Source organism: Mercenaria mercenaria, chromosome 14, assembly GCF_021730395.1.
Source record: "Mercenaria mercenaria strain notata chromosome 14, MADL_Memer_1, whole genome shotgun sequence".
Classification (NCBI taxonomy): domain Eukaryota; kingdom Metazoa; phylum Mollusca; class Bivalvia; order Venerida; family Veneridae; genus Mercenaria; species Mercenaria mercenaria.
This window is the reverse complement of record NC_069374.1, coordinates 66,722,565-66,738,506: the sequence shown is the minus strand read 5'-3', so window position 1 is coordinate 66,738,506 and position 15,942 is coordinate 66,722,565. Positions and strand designations below refer to the sequence as shown.

At 36.4% G+C, this 15,942-nt stretch overlaps 1 protein-coding gene across 2 annotated transcripts in view; it reads right to left on the bottom strand.

Annotated features, from left to right (window-relative positions):
• The window catches only part of LOC123526983 (pleckstrin homology domain-containing family M member 2-like), a 66,898-nt gene extending 53,707 nt beyond the window's left edge, over nucleotides 1-13,191 (bottom strand). The window contains exons 1-2 of one of the 2 annotated variants that reach the window (XM_053523767.1): nucleotides 12,942-13,191; nucleotides 2,771-2,877 (exon numbers count right to left, since the gene is read on the bottom strand). In XM_053523767.1, the coding sequence (XP_053379742.1) occupies nucleotides 2,771-2,877; nucleotides 12,942-13,046 (212 nt within the window). In that variant the 5' untranslated portion in view covers nucleotides 13,047-13,191. The remainder of the gene's footprint in view (nucleotides 1-2,770; nucleotides 2,878-12,941) is intronic. The other variant, XM_053523768.1, reaches the window with a different exon arrangement.
• Between the last annotated feature and the right edge of the window lie 2,751 nt (nucleotides 13,192-15,942).

Below are 15,942 nucleotides of genomic sequence, written 5' to 3'. Positions count from 1 at the left end.
AAAGTTGTGTTAACAGATTCTTCACGCTCACCTGCTGTTAACATATTTTTTCACTAATATGCATTCAGTGGCAAAGCGTAAATGTATTATGGCCTCATAATGGATAATTCAAAAGGAAATGATGTCAATGTAATCAAACAGGGTTAATATTCTGTGCATTTGACAGACATTTGAAGACGTTGGACAATATACTCATTTTTTAGCTTTTTACACCTTTTAAGCTGGAAAGTTTAACATATAAATTTTGTGTTATAACAGCTGCAGAATCCCTCTGGATATATTGGTACTTTAGCCCTACTGGGCTCTGGCACCAACCAATCCCGTACGATTCTGCAGATGTTGTAACACACAAAAAAACATGTGTAACCCCTACAGTTACCTAAGGTTCTATTTATCATTATCTTCTAATTTAAAATCATTTTTTAATTACACTTACCCATCAATTGCATTTGTGTCTTAAACAACAGTTTAAAATATGTTACTAAACAAAAATTAAATTTGCTGCCAAGTAAATTCTTATCAAAAGTTCAGATGCAAGCTGGATATCCATTCTCAAAATGCAAACATTAGGATTTGATTTAATTTATACATTAACAAGAGCTGTCACTAATGGTGACAAATGTCCCCGCAGCACCTTGACCTTTGACCTGGTGACCCCAAAGTCAGTAGGGGTGGTGTACTCAATAAGTACTATCAGCATGTGAAGTTTGAAGGTCCTGAATGAAGTGGTTTGCAAGTAAAGTGCCTTCATGCAAAAAGTTAATGTTGGTCCCTGTGACCTTGACCTTTGACCTGGTGACCCCAAAGTCAGTAGGGTTGGTGTACTCATAAAGTACTATCAGGATGTAAAGTTTGAAGGTCCTGGGTGAAGTGGTTCGCGAGTAAAGTGCCTTCATGCAAAAAATTAACGTTGGCCCCTGTGACCTTGACCTTTGACCTGGTGACCCCAAAGTCAGTAGGGATGGTGTACTCAATAAGTACTATCAGCATGTGAAGTTTGAAGGTCCTGGGTGCAGTGGTTCGCGAGTAAAGTGCCTTCATGCAAAAAGATAATGTTGGCCCCTGTGACCTTGACCTTTGATCTGGTGACCCCAAAGTCAGTAGGGGTGGTGTACTCAATAAGTACTATCAGCATGTGAAGTTTGAAGGTCCTGGGTGAAGTGGTTCGCAAGAAAAGTGCCTTCATGCAAAAAATTAACGTTGGCCCCTGTGACCTTGACCTTTGACCTGGTGACCCCAAAGTCAGTAGGGGTGGTGTACTCAATAAGTACTATCAGCATGTGGTTTGAAGGTCCTGGGTGCAGTGGTTCGCGAGTAAAGTGCCTTCATTCAAAAAGTTAATGTTGTGACTAACGAACGAACTAACTAACGGATGGACAGTTGAAAACTAATATGCCTCCCTTCGGGGGCATAATAAAATCTGTAAAAAGATCCTTTGGAAGCACAGAATGCAACCAAGAACAATAATAGCAGACTCGGTTTGATTGAGTCTGTTCATGAGAGGCAATGAAATTTGCAACACCTCTCATGCCCCCTAGTACAAGCTATAATGCCACCTGATTCAGAAAACAAATAACTGCTTTCTCAACAATCTGAATTCAAAAACATTCCTTTTCAGATGCAATATTCTTTGATTCAAGTGCTGAAAGCTAAAATCCTGCATAAACACTATGGACGAGTCAGCTTCCATTTCTTTGAGCAATACTGTATTAAAATATTTTTGTGGTAATTGCATATACCTTCTTTATGGTCTCATGTACTTGATAAAAACTTGTTTATTTAAAAGACATAGAAAACATATGTCTTTTGTATCTGTTTTTCAAAATCAAGATAGCAGCATTTTGAAAAAAAGTTAAAAAAGAGCTGTCCGTAAGACAGCACGCTCGACCTTTCTCAGTGCTTGACTCTGAATTAGTGCTTTGCCAGTAAAAGGGGCTTAACTCAATCAAATATATCATCCGAGTTATGGGGATTGTTTCTTCTGGTGTAGACTTTGATAGTAAATAACTATTTCAAAATTCAAGTCAAAAGCTTTGATTGTAACAGAGATATCTGACTTTATCAAAAACTTTAACTAAAAAGTTCTTAGTTAAAAAGGGGCATAACTAAGTCAAAATTCAAATCAGAGTTATACGGATTGTTTTTCATGTGTAGACTTTGATAGTAAATAATTACTTTAAGTTTCAAGTCAATAGCTTTGATAGTAACAGAGATATTTGACTTTATCAAAAACTTTAACTGTAATGGCAACGGTGGGGTGAGTGTAATAGCTCTACATTTTCTTCGGAAAGTCGAGCTAAAACTTTTATAACCTGTGACACTGCCAGTCATTATTTATCTACCGGTATGAAGTAATGTGTAATCCAAGTGTTCGCATAGTCTGTGACACTAACAGTCATTATTTATCCATGAAGTAATGTGTGATCCAAGTGCTCACATAACCTGTGACACATTATATGCGACACTAGCCCACCCGCTTAGCTCAGTAGGGAGAGCATTGGTCTACGGATCATGGGGTCGCAAGTTCGATCCCCGGGCGGGGCATATGTTCTCCGTGTCGATTTGATAAAAGACATTGTGTCTGAAATCATTCGTCCTCCACCTCTGATAATTCATGTGGGGAAGTTGGCAGTTACTTGCGGAGAACAGGTTTATACTGGTACAGAATCCAGGAACACTGGTTAGGTTAACTGCCTGCCGTTACATGACTGAAATACTGTTGAAAAACGGCGTTAAACCCAAAACAAACAAACTGTCAGTCAACACTTACCCATGAAGTAATGTGTGATCCAAGTGCTCACATAACCTGTGACACTGCCAGTCATAATTCCCCAAAGTTAAGGTCCCTGAACTAGACAGGATCTGAAGTTCTTGTATCTGAAAATAAAATATTTTGATTTCAGGACAATTTTCACGTTTATTTACTTATTTGCAAAATAACTTTACAGGAGAAGTAAATTAAACTTCCCTCAAAAGAATTAAAAAACACCCATAGTGAAGATGCCAAGGTAGCATTTGTTTGGCAGGCTTTCTATTTTAAGGCTGAACTTAATCAATTCCTGGGGACCATCTTATTGTTTAGACCTCTTAACATTACTACCGTAAATCACATAAAATGTTATTTAGTGTTGGGATCCATTCTGTAAGCATTTTGTAAAAAGTAGATGAAAAGAAATAATTTCAAAATTTAATCAACAGCAATCTCATGTTTTTCAAATGTGGTGACATTATATACTATCTTTTTTTCTCAATTCTTTGATCTAAACAAGAGGGCCATAATGGCCCTATATTGCTCACCTGTCATCATTGCATGTAAGGACAAGAAGGTCAAAAAATCATAATCAAGATCAATCAAAAGAATCATGAGAAAATATAGTTGAAATTTTCTTAAAGGTACAGATATGTCAAAATACACTTATAAATTAGAGGTACCATCCATGTTGTACCACAGGAAAGTGGTCTCGGTAAAAGTTACTAAATAAGCTATTTATAGTAACATAAAAGGGAAGTAATTAAAAAAAAATTATTGTAAGTGAACAAAAGAAGGATCTGCCAAATAAAAACAAGAGCACTGCAATGCAACGCAAATGCAGAGCAATATACACACAAAACAAAGTCATATGACCTTTGACCCCTAAGTGTGACCTTGACCTTGAAGTAGGGGTGTAACGATACATCGAACTATCGATGCATTGCGATACTAAGTGTCCCGATAGCATGCATCGATAGAAAAGTCATGATCCAATAACTATCGCCAATAGTTCCTTCAACAATCGATAGTTTTGATAGTTTTGAAATTTTAGTAAATACAGAAATAAATTATAATTTATAAACCAAGAAATAGAGCCAGCTTTCATTTGTGCCTCGGAAAATGTTAAAATCTCCATTACAATAATTACCCTCACGGAATTTAACTACCATAAAGGACTGAGAAGTCTGGAGATAATTAATAAATTTAGTTTCTTAGAAACTTTGATTAAATATATTTAAATAACCTGTTAATCTTAGATGAGAAAATGTACTATGGACATGGAGAAAGAAGGATACTTGTATTATACAGCAAACTGTTCGGTAGGGCCCTTCATTTAGTGCTAGTACACCTTAAACCGATCCGTTAATTTTCGTCTTTTTCGATGCTTTGGGTTATTAAACATGTTGACACTCTCAACAAAATGGCCGATTCGTTTGAGTATACCTTGCATAGGTTTATTGTTTTACTTATTGTTCCAAAGCTAAGGAAGTTAAGAAATATTTAATGTTAGAATTATTTCTGTCCATTTCATTTATACAAACATCTCAGTGTGTGTTAACAGCAATTATAAACAGTGCCGTCTCTTACACTGTGTAACAATGCCAGTTGGTAGCTTTACTGTATAAAATAGGATGGCCGATAACTATTGCAATAGCATCGCAATAGTAACCTGCAATAGAATAGTATCGCAATAGTTTTTAAGCAATATCAAAAGTATTGCAATAGTCAAAATCGGCCTCAATAGTCACCCCTACCTTGAAGTGAGCCATCCAAAACATGCGCTCTGCATACCGTTTTTGATGAGGTGAACATTTGTGTCAGGTTTCTTTGAAATCCTTCAAGGGGTTCAAGAGTTACAGAGCAGAAGGGAAATTGCTAACCAACAGACAGACAGACAGACAGACGGACACCGAGGCGGTAACATAATATGTCTCTTAGGGTGTATAAAAAGGCATCGAGATCTTATGGTGATACAAGTTGTGTGGAAGTTTGGTTAAAATCAAATCATAAATGAAGAGCTCTGCTATTGTGCAGACAAAGTCAAAATAGCTAATTTTGGCCCGTTCAGGGGCCATAACTCTGAAACCCATTATGGGATCTGGCCAGTTCAAGAAAGGAACCAAGATCTTATGGTGACACAGATTTTTGTGCAAGTTTGATGAAATTCAAATCATAAATGAAGCTGCTATTGTGCAGACAAGGTCAAAATAGCTAATTCTGGCCCTATCAGGGACCATAACTCTGGAACCCATAATGGAATCTCGCCAGTTCAAGAAAGGAATCAAGATATTGTGGTGATATAAGTTGTGTGCAAGTTTGGTTAAAATCAAATCATAAATGAAGCTGCTATTACACAGACAAGGTCAAAATAGCTAATTTTGGCCCTTTCAGGGGCCAGAACTCTGAAACCCATAATGGGATCTGGCTGGTTCAAGAAAGGAACCAAGATCTTATGGTAACACAAGTTTTGTGCAAGTTTGATTAAATTCAAATCATAAATGAAGCTGCTATTGTGCAGACAAGGTCAAAATAGCCAATTTTGGCCCTTTCAGGGGCCATAACTCTGGAACCCATGATGGAATCTGGCCAGTTCAAGAAAGGAACCAAGATCTTATGGTGATACAAGTTGTGTGCAAGTTTGGTAAAAATCAAATCATAAATAAAGTTGCTATTGTGCAGACAAGGTCAAAATAGCCAATCAATTTTGGCCCTTTCAGGGGCCATAACTCTGGAACCCATAATGGGATCTGGCCAGTTCAAGAAAGGAATCAAAATCTTATGGTGATACAAGTTGTGTGCAAGTTTTGTTAAAATAAAATCATAAATGAAACCATTATTGTGCAGACAAGAAATTGTGGACGGACGACGGACGAAGGGCGATCACAAAAGCTCACCCTGTCACTATGTGACAGGTAAGCTAAAAATAAATGAGCAAAATTTCAGAAAAAAATGTAATATATATAAATATATGAGGACTCTGGTCATATGTGGCTGCCACATTTGTTTTGAACCTTAAGACTTTGTAAACAAGAGGGCCATGATGGCCCTATATCGCTCACCTGTTATCATTGCACTTGAGGACAAGAAGGCCCTCAGCAAAAATATCTAAAGGGAAGAAATCTAACCAAAAAGAAAAAAAAAATTCTTACAATGTATAGGAAGAAATTTAACCAAAAAGAAAAAAAAAATTCTTACAATGTATAGATATGTCAAAATACACCTAAAAATTGGAGGTACCATCCATGTTGTACCACAGAAAAGTGGTCTCGGTTTTTCCCTATGGCCAATAATAAAAAAGTTACTAAATAAGCTATTTATAGTAACATAAAAGGGAAGTAATTAAAAAAAATATTGTAAGTGAACAAAAAAAGAATCTGCCAAATAAATCTGTTGACATAAATGAAATTTCAGATCAGTATCTTCATTAGTTCAAACATATACCCATTTTAATTTGAAATAAAAGGAGGTAATTTGACATAAAATCAGTCCATAGTTATCTACCCTGAGTGTCTCAGTCCAACTAATAACAATAATGAAATTTCAAATAAGTCTCATAAGTACTTACTGATATAAATCCATTTTGATTACAATCAGGGGAGGTAATCATATATAAAATAAGTCTGGAACCTACGACTGAATCTGATTTGTCATGGAATCCAAGATTTATTGTTGTTGAAGGTATTTTGGAAGTTTGTATCAAATAAAACCATAAATAAGGTCTCGATACGGCTGCAAAAGCCAAAATAGCCAATTTTGGACCTTTAAGGGGCCATAACTCTGGAACCCATGATGGAATCTGGCCAGTTGAAGAAAGGAACCAAGATCTTATGGTGATACAAGTTGTGTGCAAGTTTGGTTAAAATCAAATCATAAATGAAGCTGCTATTGTGCAGACAAGGTCAAAATAGCTAATTTTGGCCCTTTAAGGGGCCAGAACTCTGAAACCCATTATGGGATCTGGCCGGTTCAAGAAAGGAACCAAGATTTTATGGTGACACAAGTTTTGTGCAAGTTTGATTAAATTCAAATCATAAATGAAGCTGCTATTATGCAGACAAGGTCAAAATAGCTAATTCTGGCCCTTTCAGGGGCCATAACTCTGGAACCCATGATGGAATCTGGCCAGTTCAAGAAAGGAACCAAGATCTTATGGTGATACAAGTTGTGTGCCAGTTTGGTAAAAATCAAATCATAAATGAAACCACTATCGTGCAGACAAGAAATTGTTGACGGACGCACGGACGAACGCACTGACGACGGACGAAGGGTGATCACAAAAGTTCACCTTGTCATGATGTGACAGGTGAGCTGATAAAAACTTCTAGTGATTTATTATATATCTATTTCAGTTTTGAATTAATAAATTTATATTCTCAATACAAATGCTTGCTTAAAAAAAGCAATTTTTTGAAATTTCAACAAAATTCTTGAAAAGAGCCTTTCTTTGAAATGTGGTGGTAGAAAATGGTATTAGGTCCATTCGTTTTTCATACATCCTTGTTTTTCTCCATCAGTATTAGTTCATGTGCAACATTAAAACTTTTTTACTGTAAATACCCATATTCTTTATATATGAACAGCTGCTTTATCTATTTTTAGCATAAATACAAAAGACCTAATAAGTATGGAACTTTAAAGTCAGAGAAATTGAAAACAAATTTCTGATTTCTGCAAGACTGATCTATCATATGTCAAAGTATAATATAATCAATTAAGTTACTTATTCATTTTATTTTGTTAGGTTTAATGTCACACCGACACATTTATAGGCCATATATGGCGACTTTCCAGCTTTGATGGTGGAGGAAGACCCCAGGTGCCCCTCCGTGAATTATTTCATCATTAGCGGGCACCTGGATAGAACCATCGACCTTCCGTAAGCCAGCTGGATGGCTTCCTCAATGGAAGAATTCAATGCCTCGAGTGAGGCTCGAACCCACACTGATGAGGGGCAAGTGATTTTAAGTCAGCGACCTTAACCACTCGACCACAGAGGCCCCATCAATCAAGTTAAGTTCATTCATTTTACTAATATAAAATGGAATTTTATCAAAACCCAATCTTTGAATGTTATCAAGTAAAACATTAATCATTCAAATGTGATGCATAATACAGTCACGAGTGGCTGCTGATTTCCTTTTCATTTATATATTCTAAATTTGGTAACCAGAACTTATCTAAGCATATAATTAGTATAAAATAAAAATTCACATTTTGTAAAATATGTGGGTGTATGATCTGATGTGGGTGATGATATGCAACAACTGTCACATCCATTGACTATGACTAACTTAAGTAAGTAACAAAATAAATTGAAAGAACATGTATCAAATCTTTAACCCTTACCCTGCTAAATTTCTTTAATGAACACGTAAATCTTTCCATTTCATAAGTACCATTAACTGTTAAAAAGGGGTGTTTACCAAAAAGATACTGACTGAATGGCAAACAGTGCAGACCATGATCATTAACCTGATCTTGGTCTGCACTGGGCGCAAAGGCACAACCAATTACCGCCAGCAGACTAAAGATTAAAGAAACTTAACCCTCCTGTGGAGGGCAAGGACAGTCATTCTAGCTGGAGAGCTAGACCTCACTGAAATATCCACAGATACATCTAAAAGCTATTCAAAGGAATTAAAAATAAATCGCAACTTTGATGTTTTCAAATTGCAGTGTGTTGGAGAATAACCCCCATCCCCTATGCACCACTGACTTAAGATATTTTGTGGCCAAAATAAAAATTAGGGCCACCCGAAACTGTATACATGTGCATATTCATTCTCAAAAATAACAGCTTATGCTGCAAAATCAGACATATATTTGCATTTTCACGCATTTATTTCAACTTAAAAATATCATTTGCATAATCAATCTATAAATGGCCAGAATTTTCCAAAAATCAAATATATAAATCATATTTGACAAACGACAGAAATGTTTCAAAGCTGGTGTCATTCATAAAAGTAACAATTTCTAACTTATTTTCTTTGACCAAAGTTAATTTGAACCAATGCTATTTTTTTACTTAAATGTCAGTGTTTCTTTGTAATTTGTCAAAATCAAACTATGATTCAAACTTCTTGGAAATATTCACGGATGTCCTATTAATCTGTCATGGTCTATCAAAAAGACTTACTTCCAGGCATGGGTAGAATTCATCCAGCACCTGTGGATTTTTTGTTACAAAATATAAGAAAGTTGCAACTTCAAACATTGTTTTCATGATTCGGGTATAAAAAACATACATAAATCATTTATACAACTTAAAAGATTGCCTTGAGTTACAGTTTTTTTCCCCTTCTATAATAGGGGTAGTTAATAGGCCCCTTCCCCTCAGAAAATTTCTTTTATATCATGCAGTTTTCCCCCAAAATTGACTTTACATCAGGTTTTTTATTCCCCTTTGCCCAAATATCTAGCTATTTTTTCACCCAAATCACAGGCCTGGGCCCATTCCCCTCCTGGTAAAAAGACCCCTGAGTTAACAGATACATGTGTATTTTTCATTTACTACCTGGCATTGTCTTTTAATTCAGCCCATGAAAATTCTTTGATGATAACAGCTGAAATTAATCTTCAAACATTTCGCTTGAATTTTAAAAAGGGTCCAACTGGCTTTAACAACCACAGTGCAGTTTAGCATTATGCTAAGTAAGAGTACTGACCCCTGTCATGTCACCAGGCATGCAGTTAGAGAATTTCTGAAGCTAAAGTGGTGAAGATAGACTAACTCCTAGACTATGATATATATTTTTTTACATTTTTATGATTTAATGTAGTGAACTGAGCCAGTCTATATCCAATGTCCAATATCATATTTTAACATCAGTCCTCTTAGATCTATTAGATGCCCACGGGCAACATGTCAAGCCCGCCCTTTGACCCATAACTCTGACCTTGACCTTTGAGAAAGAGTATGTCTCACTGAGTTAAACATTCATGCCAAATATAAACAAATTCCTCAATGCATGTCAAAGTTATGGGGCGGACAAGATCGGACACAACCTTTGACCTCAACAGTGACCTTGACCTTTGAGAGAGGAACCTGAGGTTTGCACATGACACTTTGTCTCACTGAGGCTAACTTTCATGCCAGATATAAACAAGATTCCTCATGCATGCAAAATTTATGGGCCGGACGAGATCCGACATAACCTTTGACCTCCAACTGTGACCTTGACCTTCGAGATAGGAACCTGAGGTTTGCGCATGACACTCCGTCTCACTGAGGTTAACATTCATGCAAAATATAAACAAGATTGTTCCATATATGTCAAAGTTATGGTTTGTATGTAAACAAATCCGGACGGACACATGCACATACACCGAACAGCCATAAATTTGGACAATTATGTCTTCGCTTCCGGAAGCTGGCTCAGCAATAATCACTAGAATAGACCGGCTTTTGTCTCTATGAAATGGAATTGGTCACAGAAAAAGAAATAAATCACAGAAATATCTTAATTACTAGTCTAGTGGCTAGTCTATGGTGAAGAGAACTTATCTCTACACAATTTCTGTAGAGTATAAGCCAAAAAAAAATTCCAAGTTATTTTGAATCAAAAAGTGGATCACTGTCACAGCCAATGCCACCATAAACGACAGAGACCCGACAGACGTGGTTGCTGACAAATATACCAAAACGTAAGCAAGGTCACCCTAACAATGGCAGTTGGAGCTGCAAATGCTCGCTGCTGCTGTCACTGGTGGTGATGTGCCCCTCGAGTCCCGCACCCCAATTTGAGTGTAAGGATTAGGAGGCTTGGGGTCTTTCCTGCATGCTGTCTTAGTATCCGCAGACTGTCACCAAGAAGGTAGCACCTTTCGAACACAAATGGACCCTTTTCAGTGCCACTCCCGCCAGCTTCAGTCAGGACACTGACAGAAAAATGGCCAATATAATTACGACCTGGTTCCGTCAATGCCCTACAGGTGCCTTCTCAAGACATGCACTCACCGGCTGGTTGGAGAAGCGTGGACTTTTTAAAACTCTCATGTTCATATACTAGTCAAAATACTTCAACAGTCAGATTGATGATTTATTTATATTGTGACATGCAATCTAACAGTCAAAACTTCAACGGCCCAAAATAATGGAGGATAAATCACAGTACACAGTCATGTAAAAATATAGGTTTTATCATTTGTGCATATTGCAGAGTAGATGCAGTGAACGTTAATTGTGTACAGTACATACATAGGTTTGAATTACCAGAAAATTCGTAATTTTGGAAATTATTCGATAATTTTTACATAAATCAATGAGGAACTGAATCCCCTTTTGATACATGTAAATTTTATTTGAATTTATCTCATATTCGCAAAAAAAATCAGCATTTAAACCTAAATCGGCAGCAATGTCAATTTCATCTGAAATTTCCTCCACAATTTTGGTCTTTCCAGGGTTTGAAGCATAGCTGTCAAGGCTCCACAAAGGCTACGAGTGTGATCGGGGTCCAAAGGTGAGGTTGTCTGGAGGGCGATGATCCCTAAAAGCCAGAAACGCCCTCACATGGAAAATTTAGATTTTTAACACAAAATAGATCTGGTTTTGAATAGTCTCACTCCATGTTTATTTTTTGTGACGTTTATTCATGCCGTAGAAATAACACGTTGCACCGGTGAATGTAAAAGCTGTATTATACGGTATAAAAACACCGTGTGAAAGTTGCCCCGCATGTTTGATTCAATCATTTTCTACGAAAAAAACAGTTGATTGCATTATTTCTTTAAAATGCGTGTGACCTTGAATAGTAGGCATGTGAGCGTGATCTAGGGCCGAAATGCGTGTGACACACGCACAATGCGTGTCAGGTATGTTAAAGCAAATGGAGATAATGCCCATAAGATAAATAACTCAATATTTCCTAGGATCGCATCAAATTAGTTGGACTACATAATTATATACATGTCATCGTGTATAAAGGCGCAGCTAATTAATCATACCGAAAAATTATTTCACATCTAGTCCTAAATATAAGACCTGACATAACTCATATCACTTTATAAGTTCATTTTAATTGATATTTTACATTTTTTATTGGCAGTGGCTAGGGTTACGGTACCGTAATCCTAGCCTCTGATTCTAGGATTACGGAAGTTCCGTATCTCTAGACAACTCTATGAGAATAGGCTAGGATCACGGAAGTATTTTAGAGGAATCAAATATATATGTTAGGACATGCATAAATGATGTTGTTAACTTAATTGTTTCACTTAAAATAGCGATTTTTCATGTCTGCCATATTATTTCATGTTATCGATCCGCCATTTTGGGTTAGTAAAATATAGGTGGACAGTTATTTATGCGCTGTTGATGAATGATTATGAATGATAAAAGTTAAAATATTCTTAATGAAAATAGTAATGTTTCAATGTTTACATAATTGTCCAACTATATCCGGGCCACATCACGAGGAGTGCTCAGTTCAATTGGCCCATTTCTTTTACTTTTCAATTTCCATAAAAAATAATCGTTCTTTTTCTTTTTTTTAAAAAAAATATTGTTGTAATTTTGTTTTTGTTAAGAGTACGTTATTATTTCATAGTCATGATTATGCAATTTTTTTCTTTCATTTTTAATTGTTTTTCTCTATTCTGTTTTGTTTTCTCTTTCTTCTTTTACTAACCCATAATACGACAGACATGAAAAATCGCTATTTTAAGTGAAACAATTAAGTTAACAACATCATTTATGCATGTTCTAACATATATATGATTCCTCTTAAATACTTCCGTAATCCTAGCCTATTCTCATAGGGTTGTCTAGAAATACGAAACTTCCGTAATCCTAGAATCGGAGGCTAGGATTACGGTACCGTAACCCTAGCCACTGCCTTTTTTATTTTCCATGTTATGTCAGAAACACATCTTTCATACTTAGCGTTTAGACGTCGAAAACGGCTTTGATAGTAAAAATGTAAAATGTCAGAATATTGACTGTTGAACGTCAAATGACAACTTTTTCACGTCTAATTATTTGGACTATGTTCAACTACGGATCACAATGTCTGGGAATGGTATTCGAGCCCAGGTTGGGACCTTGCCCTTGGTATTTTTTCCCAAATATCAGTAATTATGAAATGAAAAACAATGAAACAGGGTAATCACCAACGACAAGAAATTAGGGTAACAAGACCAAAGTCATGTAAGTTGAACAGTGGAAGAGAATGAGGCTAAGACTTACACTTTTCACTGCTTTTGCTACATTTGCGATGACTTTGTCCTTAAGTCGCATGCGATCATTTAAAGAATCCATCACAACCATGCTCCGTCCGTAAACATAGTTCATTGTCACGTGTGTATATTAAATAATTTGCAAAGTACAGACGACAGAACATTATTCATTTCTGGTCACAGGACCTGTTTATTTTCCTTTTCCATTGGACTGGACTAAAACAATATCGATTTTTCTTTTCACTTGCAACCAAAACAATTATTGTTAGCATACCAGTCTATTCCAGTGATAATGTACTTACTAGTAGTATCAAATAATGTACTATTGGATTACCAGCTGAATCAAGTAGATATATTTTCTAGCACACGATCAAATCAGTGTACAACAAAAAACAGGTTGACATGATGCGAGATTTTAGCAAAGCATTCGAAAAAGTTAGCCATAAGAAAGTCTTGTTTAAGGTATCCGAACCACAAATATGTAACATTTTGATGCCTGGTGACCCCCATGATGTTTTTGGTTTCATTTGCAAGGGTTGTGTCTGCTGAACAAGAATAAGCACAGGCACGGGTCCAGTGTATATATATTTTTTTTGTTTTATATAAAAAATCCTTTTTTTTCACACAATTAACCTTTTATACGTTAGTCAAATGAAAAAAAATCGATGACAAAAAATCCGGTCACAGTATCACATACATTTAAAATCCGGTCACAGTATCACATACATTGAATGTATGTGATACTGTGACCGGAATTTTTGTCATTGATTTTTTTTTTCATTTGACTAACATATATATTTGTGTGAAAAAAAAAAACAACAGATTTTTTTTATATTAAACAAAAAAAATATACACTGGACCCGTGCCTGTGGAATAAGTAAATAAGATGACCATAAAAGATATATGCACGAATCACTAAATGTCTTTTTCCCCCTGCGAAATGATAAATCTTACACTGTAAAATGATACCAAAATTATATGAGCTTACCAGGCATCAATATTTAATGTAGTTGGTTTCGTTCAATATGTAACAAACGAAACCAACTACAAGCAGTTCCGAAGCTTGATAAGCTCGTGGAATGGAGGCCCGACTGGGCTGTAAGTGCTGTGAGTGCTCTTAAGACTTACTGCAATGAAGCAAACCGATCAGCTTATTTTAGCTTCTTTGTTATTCTATTCTATTGCTACATTTGTTTGTCTCCCTGCTGTTTGGGTTGCATTTTGCTCAAATAGAAAGAGCCTGCTGAGGCCGTAATGGGTCGTTCTTACCTGCGATAGTTAGACTGTAGGCCTGTTTACATACACGAGTTTCTAGTCGATTTCACCTCCAGTTCCAGAAGCTTCCCTGGTTCTTTATCGAGCCAGGTGTTAAACATCCTTTCACAGGATTCTTACCACAATGCATGTTATTGACCCCTGGTTTCCAGGGACCAGCTTAATGAGTATGTATTTTTATAGCCCAGTCATAAAGATTGTAAATAGAAATAAAATGGAAATCGGACTAAATAAAAAGGGAAAGGAAAATGCAGTTAGTGATTAAAAGATAATTCTAGCACAAAACTGTTAACAGAGAAAATCTCGCACTCAAGTGCTGTTAAAACACCTTTTTATATATGCACGTTCCCTGAAAGGGCCACAAAACGGATAGTTCAAAAGGAAATGACGTCAACATAATAAAACAACGCAGACATTCCCGTGCATTATCATGGAAATTTATTTGATTTTACACATGTGTTTTAACATCTTCAGAGTCCCTTGGGATACGTTAGTTCTTCACCCTATCGGGCTCGGGTACCAAAGCAACCAATCTCCGGGATTCTGTAGATGTTTCAACACGACAAAAACAACAACAAAAAACATGCGTTATCCCGACAAAGAAAAAAAAAAACGTGTGAAAGGCTAAGTTATGGTAGGGAAAACAACAGATATTATTCAGTTTTTAACATATTTATCTTCCATTTTGAATACAAAGTTAAAAGCAATACTATGATATAATGCCTGGTACATGAATTGAATTCTCTTCGAAAAATTCCCGCCTTCAAAGACATCTTTGCTGTTCGCAGAAAGAATATGTACTAGCTACTTCAGTTGTTACGTTATATCCGATATTAAGATGTTTTGTGACTTGATTGTATTTTAACGGAGACATATCAATTTCAAAAAAGAGATATAAATTAGCCTTATCGGATGTGAGAACATATAATTATAGATTTGACTTTAAAACTGCACGAATTATGCCGATGTCCGAATTTACCCGGATACCCCCTGCATGTTCAATGTCAGGTGGGGGTACTATTCACACGACTACACAGTTTTAGGTAAAACGAGCTTTATAGTAGTCAGTGGTTGAAGAAACGTGGGGCAGTTGGTTTCCTAGTTAGGGGAATGAGATAACCTTCAAAATGTATTGCAAAACGATTATTTGAAATTTCATATACATAAGTGAAAGTCGCGAGTCTATGCGTCAGATATCTAACCTGCGCCATTTAAGACTTTGTAGCATATCAGTGACACACGATGTGCGACCGAAGTCGGGCATAGTCCAACGCGCGTCCTTGATCCCCTCTGGGCTTGTGTGTATGTCGACCAGAATTTGGAGCTTGGACCAAGTATGCCATGAGCTTGAGGCGTTTTGAGCTGACCTTTATATTCCCGCGAAGGGAAACTGGGGGTTCAAATGGCATTTTTAGTTAACGTATTTAATATTTTAGCGCCCGACAAGACATCGTTTGTAATATCCCGTCAAGGTATTTTGCTACGGGTAACAGCTTCTGGCAGTTCATTGTACAAGTAGTAGTTGGTGACAAAACACGGGGATATGGGGTTAAATACAGACTGAAATTGCTGTTGCTTTTGAATTTTAATCTGAGCAGAGTTTGTTTTGGCATTATGTGACAGGGATGCTGAATCCGGTTTTGCAGAAAGGGGCAGAAAGTTTTGGCGTTTGGTTTGTACAGGAGGCAAATCAGATTGATCTTATACTTTCAAAAAATATGGTATTTTCTAATATA